Here is a 7,194-nt window from a genome sequence, read left to right as displayed (position 1 = left end):
AAGTAGCTGGGACTACAGGCGCCCGCCACCACGCCCGGCTAGTTTTTTGTATTTTTTTAGTAGAGACGGGGTTTCACCGTGTTAGCCAGGATGGTTTCGATCTCCTGACCTCATGATCCACCCGTCTCGGCCTCCCAAAGTGCTAGGATTACAGGCTTGAGCCACCGCGCCCGGCCCTGGATAATTTTTTAAAGAGACAGGGCCTTGCCATGTTGCCCAGGCTGGTCTTGAACTCCTGACCTCAAGGGATCCTCCTGCCCCAACCACCCAAAGTGCTGCGATTACAGGCATGAGTCACCGTGCCCAGCTTTCTTAATCACCATGCTACATGCCGATCAACCCCTCCAACTCTCTCGGAACCTGTATCTACCCTACGGAGGCCTCCTGAAGCCAGCCCAGGGTCCTGGCTCCATTGTCATGGCTTGGCTTCCCACCTGGAGCTGTAGCCTGCTCTGCCTCAAATCATCCCAGCCTGGATGGGGCTGGGTGACAGCCTGGAATACCTCATCCTTCTAATGCACAGGCCCAGTAGCTCCATCTCCAAAAGACTTCCAGAATCTCACTCTCCCCACCACTACCTTGGGCCCTCACCCTGGTCCATCCATCATCTGCCACCGACACTATGGCAGCAACCTCTTACCTGCTGTCCCCGTCCTCCTCCAACATGCAGCCACAGTGACCCATGAAGACCTGTCGTTTTGGAGCCCTCCTTCCCTCAGAGAGATCTGCCTGCTGCACCTCACTCCAGGTAGAAGCCAAGGCTCTCAGCCACAGCCCACAAGGCCCTATATAAACCCGCCCTATCATCTCTGCACTCACCTCCTCTCACCCTCTTTTGTTCACTCCACCCCAGCCACAGTGGCCTCCTTGCTCCTCCCCACCCCAGGACCATTGCACTGGCTCTGCTTTGTTTTGTTTTTAAAATTATTTATTTATTTATTTATTTATTTATTTTAGATGGAGTCTCACTCTGTTCCCCAGGCTGGAATGCAGTGGCATGATCTCTGCTCACTGCAACATCTGTCTTCCGGGTTCAAGCGATTTTCCTGCCTCAGCCTCCTGGGTAGCTGGGATTACATGCCTGTACCGCCACACCCAGCTAATTTTTATATTTTTAGTAGAGACGGGGTTTCGCCATGTTGACCAGGATGGTCTCGAACTCCTGACCTCAGGTGATCTGCCTGCCTCAGCTTCCCAAAGTGCTGGGATTACAGGTGTGAGCCACAGTGCCTGGCCTGCACTGGCTCTTTGTGATGCCTAGAATGTTCTTCCTCCAAATCCCTACATGGCTCCCTCTCTGCCCTGTTTTAGGATCTTACTTGTTGGTGCCTTTTCACCTTCTCTGCTCTAAAACTGCACCCCTTCATCTAAGGAAGGAGACCACTACTACTCCTGCTGCCCTCCTCCCCCCACCTTGCCTAGTTCACAAGACAGGAGGAAAAAGAAAAAGCAAAAAGTTGGAAAAAAAACAAAAGTAAGATAAATAGCCAGACAACCTTGGCACCACCATCTGGCCCTAGGAGTTAAAAAAAAGTAGTTAAAAAAAAATCAACCCCTGACCTAAACTGCTTGTTTTATCTGTAAATTCCAGACACTGTATGAAAAAAGCATTGTAAAACTTTTTGTTGTTAGCTGATGCATGTAGCCCCCAGTCACGTTTCCCACGCTTGCTCGATTTATCACGACCCTTTCACATGGACCCCTTAAAGTTGTAAGCCTTTAAGGGCCAAGAATTTCTTTCTCGGGGAGCTCTGCTTTTAAGACGCGAATCTGCTGACACTCCCGGCCGAATAAACGACTTTCTTCTTTAATTCGGTGTCTAAGTTTTGTCTGCGGCTCATCCTGCTACATCTCCCTTCCCTACTATGGTTTTCTCCATAGCAACACTGCCTCCCAGACGGGAGGCCCTCTCTGCAGGGGTTGTTCATCCTCTGGAACCTGAGCCTGTAACCCTCCAGGCCAGCCCCTTCTCATTACCCAGGTTTCTGCTAAAACATGGCCTTAGAGGGCCCTCCCACAAGCCCAAACCGAATTTTTGTTGTCTTTATAGCACTCATCGCTCGCATTTGCAGTGTTCTCGTTTATTTGTTCACTAGTTCATTGTCTACTCAAGTAGAATGAGCACCATGAGAGCAGGGATTTTCCCAGCTGTGTTCACCATGGTATCGTCAACTCAGTACCAGGCTTGGCAAAAAGCATGGGGCTCCTAAGAACCAGGTATGATTCTCCCAAACAAACAACCCTTGCTGTGCTCTGAGGTTGTCGTACTGATTTGCAAAGATCTGAGCTGGGGGTGACAGAAGCCTGGTACCCAGGGGATTGGGGGCTGATGACAGACTTGGCCCTAGGTCACCCCTAAGGTTCAAGAGATCCCTAGGAGTGGAGTGCTAGAACCCAGGTCCTTGAGGGAGGCACTGCTACTACCCAGGCGTGGGTGGTGGGGCTGGGGCCAAGCCCATGTGTAATGTCTTTCCTCCTCCATCTTCTATCTTCTGTCCCTCAACATTATCTGTCTTGATCCTTATGCACTGGGGGTTCGAGTGTCCAGGAGCTCCAGCTTGGCATCCACTGTGGCAGGTGCAGGGCCCTGGGCAAGGACCACTGCTATGTCAGGCTCTCCACAGATGATGGTGAACGTTTGGGATTCCTCAGGTCCAAGGGTCTGGGCCGTTGTCTAATGCAAAGAAGTGGTAGAGATGGGAACATTACAGAGCAAGTTGTGGGAGAGACAGACAGACATGGTGAGGAACAGGGAGGCAAAGGTGGGAATGGGGCGTGTCAGGAAAGAGAGAGAGATGTGGGCAGAGATATGAGGAGACAGGAAAGCAGATGTGAGGGCCAGAGAGACATTCATGGGAAAGGAAAGAAGGGTGGGGAAATGGGAAGAGAAATGCGGGGGGACAGACACAGACACATGTAGAGAAAAGAGATGTGCAGGCAGACAGACGTACACACAGAGATGTGGGGGAGACAGAAAATACGCAGACGAAGAGAGACATCAGGAGGTGGGGAAACAGGTAGGGGACAGAGATGATGGGGAGAAAGACAATGAATGTTAGAGAGGGAGGAGATTGCAAGGTAGGGATAGATGAGTAGGAGACAGAGATTGGAATGATGGGAGAGGAGGCAGAGAGAGGCAGCCAGCTCAGGGGCTCTGGCAGGCTCCACAAAGAGCCCCAGGCCTGAGTCTGAGCTCTGTCCCTGCCCCACTGTCCCTCTGTGCCCCAGGCCACAGTCTCAAACTTCAAGCCCCCAGAGGCAGCTACACTGTAGCTCCAGCTGACTGCTATCACCTGAGAATCCAAGCCCAGTGCTGCTAGATCTGCAGAGCCTTCGGGAAAGACCAGACTTTTTTTTTTTTTTTTTTTTTGAGACAGAGTCTCACAGTGTCACCCAAGCTGGAGTGCAGTAGCACAATCACAGCTCATTGAAGCCTTGACCTTCTGGGCTCAAGCAATACTCCCACTTCAGCCTCTCGAATAGCTAGAACTATAGGTGCAACACTTGGCTAATTTTTTGTATTTCTTGTAGAGACAGGGTTTCACCATGTTGCCCAGTCCCCTGGGCTCAAGTGATCTACCTGCCTTGGCCTCCCAAAGTGCTGGGATTACAGGCGTGAGCTACTGCACCCGGCCACTAGAAATTATTTTAAAGCACTGCGGAGGCGAAACAAAGTATATCTGTGGGTCATGTCCAAACCACTGACTATCAATCTGAGACTCCTGGCTGGGCGTGGTGGCTCATGCCTGTAATCCCAGCACTATAGGAGCCCAAGGTGGGCTGATTACCTAAGGTCAGGAGCTCAGGACCAGCCTGGCCAACATGGCAAAACCCCATCTCTACTAAAAATACAAAACTTAGCTGGACATGGTGGCACATGCCTGTAATCCCAGTTGCCTGGGAGGCTGAGACAGGAGAATTGCTTGAACCAGAGAGGCAGAGGTTGCAGTGAGCCGAGATCGCGCCACTCCACTCCAGCCTGGGCAACAGAGTGAGACTCCGTCTCAAAAAAAAAAAAAAAAAATCTGACACTCCTTAACTCCAGAGGTACTGTGGGGGCTCCTTCCTGAGCCCTTTCAGTGAGTCTAGCATTCAGAGCTCTGTGTGGGCACCTCTCTCATCCAGGCAGGGCTCTGAAAGCCATGGGGGCTAGGCTGGGGACCTCAAGCTTGGCCCTGGGGTTTTAGACAGGAGAAAGCCTTGGTCAAACTGCGATTTTCAGAGACATAAGACCCTTCCTCAACTTCCTCCCTCCCGCCCCCACACACAGACATAACACCCTTCCTCGACTTCCTCCCCTACACACACACACACACATACACACACACACACACACACACACACACCCAGCAGTAAAATATAGAGGCAAAAGGGATTACATAGGGCCTGGAGGACACTATTACAGAGATTGCAAACTCCAGCTCTATAGGGGCCAGGCAGGAAGCTCTCACAGGCCTCTTCTGCAGCCAGACACCTGGGTTTGAATCCTGGCCCTGAAATTTATTGGCTGCCTGACTGTGGGTGCACTACTGGACTGCTCTGTGCCTCCATTTTTTCATCTGGAAGATGGAGACAACAGCAGTATTAAGATTATAATGAGGTTTTTGTTTGTTTGGTTTTTGAGACGGAGTCTTGCTCTTGTCGCCCATGCTGGAGTGCAATGGCACAGTCTTGGCTCACTGCAACCTCTGCCTCCCAGGTTCAAGCAATTCTCCTCCCTCAGCCTCCCGAGTAGCTGGGATTACAGGCACACGCCACCATGCCCAACTAATTTTCGTATTTTTAGTAGAGACAGGGTTTCTTTATGTCACCCAGGCTGGTCTCAAACTCCTGAACTCAAGCAATCTGCCTGCCTTGGCCTCCCAAAGTTCTGGGATTACGGGCACAAGCCACCGCACCCAGACTATAGTGAGTTTTTTGCTTGGTTGCGTTTTTTTTTGTTTTTTTTTGTTTGTTTTCTGAGACAAGGTCTTGCTTGGTTACCCGGGCTAGAGTGCAGTGGTGCGATCTTGGCTCACTGCAGTCTCTGCCTCCTGGGCTCAAGGGATCTGCCTCAGGCTCCCAAGTAGCTGGGACCACAGGTGTCCACCACGTTAATTTTTGTGTTTCAGTGAGACACAGTCTCACCATGTTGTCTAGACTGGTCTTGAACTCCTGGGTTCAAGCGATCTGCCCACCTTCGCCTCCCAAAGTGCTAGGATTATAGACGTTAGCCACTGCATTTTAAAAAAATTAACCTTGTAGCAGTCAGGCACGGTGGCTCATGCCTGTAATCCCAGCATTTTGGGATGCCAAGGCAGGTGGATCACGAGGTGAGGACATCGAGACCATTCTGGCTAACATGGTGAAACTCTGTCTGTAACAAAAATACAAAAAATTAACTGGGTGTGGTGGCAGGCACCTGTAGTCCCAGCTACTTGTGAGGCTAAGGCAGGAGAATCGCTTGAACCTGGGAGGTGGAGCTTGCAGTAAGCAGAGATCACGCCACTGCCACTGCATTCCAGCCTGAGCAACAGAGCGAGACTCCGTCTCAAAAAAAAAAAAAAAAAAAGAATAGAAAAGAAAAGAAAAACAACCTTGTAGCTCCAGCTCAAAGCATCATGGTGAGTTTTCAACTCACTATGTTATAACTCTGTGTCTGGCAGACAGTAAGAGCTTCTCAAATGTTAAGTATTTAGTATTTGTAAATGGAGCAATCATTACTCAGCTCCAACCAATAGTTGCTTGGCATTGTCAGGTTAATTTTGTTTTTCAAGAAAACCTAGAAATTTGTTTTAATTTTCTGTAGAGACAGTGTCTTGCTATGTTGTCCAGGCTGGTCTCGAACTCCTGGCCTCCAGCAATCCTCCTGCCTTGGCCTCCCAAAGTGTTGGGATGACAGGCGTTAGCCACTGAGCCTGGGCAAGCCAGAAATTTGGAAACACGGTGAATGTTCTGATTTTTGAATAGGGGATCCTAGACAAAATGAAAACACACTGCAGGCCAGGCCAGCACCCATGGATGGGGCTGCCAGGCTGGGGTGCCACTCACCAGGCGCTGCAGACCCCGGCACGCCCGTGCCAGCAGGCTCTCCCCATGCAGCTGCTGTGCCAGCCGTTCCAGCGCCTGCAGCTGCGCCTGGTGCTGCTCCTGGCACCGTTGTAGCCTCTGTACCCGGCGTTGCAGCGCTCCCAGCACTGAGCCCAGCCCAGTCTGGGCCTGTTGGGCAGGGACTTCAGGTTGTGACCCCTCAGGAGTGGCCGCAGGGGCCAGGGGGGTCAGGAGCATGGTGGCCGCAGTCTCGGGGCTCCCCGATGTGGGGTCCAGCACCACTAGGCGCACTGGGTCAGAGACTGGGATGGCAGGGCCCTGGGGCAGGGGTGTTTTCTCCTGCAGGGGAGGTGGTGGCGAGACTGGCTTCTGGGTGCGTCGAGTCCTCTGCTGACTCTGGAAGACAAGGCACAGGGTGCAGGGGTGCCACGGCCAGACTTCAACTCAGGAGGAAAAGGATTGAGGGTCTGTTTCCAAGGGGGACTTGCCTAGGTAAGGCCAGACCTCAGGGAGGAAGTGTCGTCAGGAGGGGAGGGCCAAAGGTCAGACTCAAGGAGGGACTTCCCTTAGGAGGGGAGGTCTGGGGTTCGGATTCCAGCAGCAGGACCTCCTGGTGCTCACCTTGGCAGGTGGTGCCTGGGAGAAGATGGAGGGCACTGCATCAGGCCGCAGGTAGCGCACACCCCAGCGCCACTGGAAGCAGGAGGGCGTGAAGTGCTCACTGCACAAGTGCTGGTGGCAGCTGGGCACCCAGTGCTCACGGCCCATGTGCCGCAGCCAGGCCTGCAGCCGGGGACCATCCTTCAGTGGGAACCTGCATGGGTGGTTGGGGGGCGGGGTCAGTGTTACGAGGTTCAGACTCATCCCTCCCAGAGGATACCCACCCTGGAGGTCTCTGGGCTCCAAGCCTGTGCCTCCCTAGGGCCAGGAAGTAGACCAGTCTTGTGCCCAGGCTTTCTCTATCTCATACACACAACTGCAACCCTTTCTTCAGCTTCGTCTTTTAGTAATATTATTTTGTGAGACGGGGTTTTGCACTTGTCACCCAGGCTGGAGTGCAATGGCACAATCTTGGCTCACTACAACCTCCGCCACCTGGGTTCAAGCGATTCTCCTGCCTCAGCCTCCTGAGTAGCTGGGACTACAGGCGCACGCCACCACGCC

The 7,194-nt window shown here is 52.4% G+C and overlaps 1 protein-coding gene and 1 long non-coding RNA gene across 4 annotated transcripts in view; one reads left to right on the top strand and one right to left on the bottom strand.

Moving 5' to 3' along the window:
* The window catches only part of LOC105543065, a 33,586-nt gene that overhangs the window by 19,270 nt on the left and 7,122 nt on the right, over positions 1–7,194 (top strand). The window lies entirely within an intron of this gene.
* The window catches only part of THAP8 (THAP domain containing 8), a 19,380-nt gene continuing 14,251 nt past the window's right edge, over positions 2,066–7,194 (bottom strand). For 2 of the 3 annotated variants that reach the window (XM_011984819.1, XM_011984822.1), the window contains exons 2-4: positions 6,652–6,844; positions 6,031–6,426; positions 2,066–2,674 (exon numbers count right to left, since the gene is read on the bottom strand). In XM_011984819.1, the coding sequence (XP_011840209.1) occupies positions 2,522–2,674; positions 6,031–6,426; positions 6,652–6,844 (742 nt within the window). In that variant the 3' untranslated portion in view covers positions 2,066–2,521. The remainder of the gene's footprint in view (positions 2,675–6,030; positions 6,427–6,651; positions 6,845–7,194) is intronic. The other variant, XM_011984821.1, reaches the window with a different exon arrangement.

The sequence above is a fragment of the Mandrillus leucophaeus genome, unplaced genomic scaffold, assembly GCF_000951045.1.
Source record: "Mandrillus leucophaeus isolate KB7577 unplaced genomic scaffold, Mleu.le_1.0 Scaffold274, whole genome shotgun sequence".
NCBI lineage: Eukaryota > Metazoa > Chordata > Mammalia > Primates > Cercopithecidae > Mandrillus > Mandrillus leucophaeus.
The sequence above is the reverse complement of the archived record's forward strand: the minus strand, read 5'-3'. Positions and strand labels throughout refer to the sequence as shown.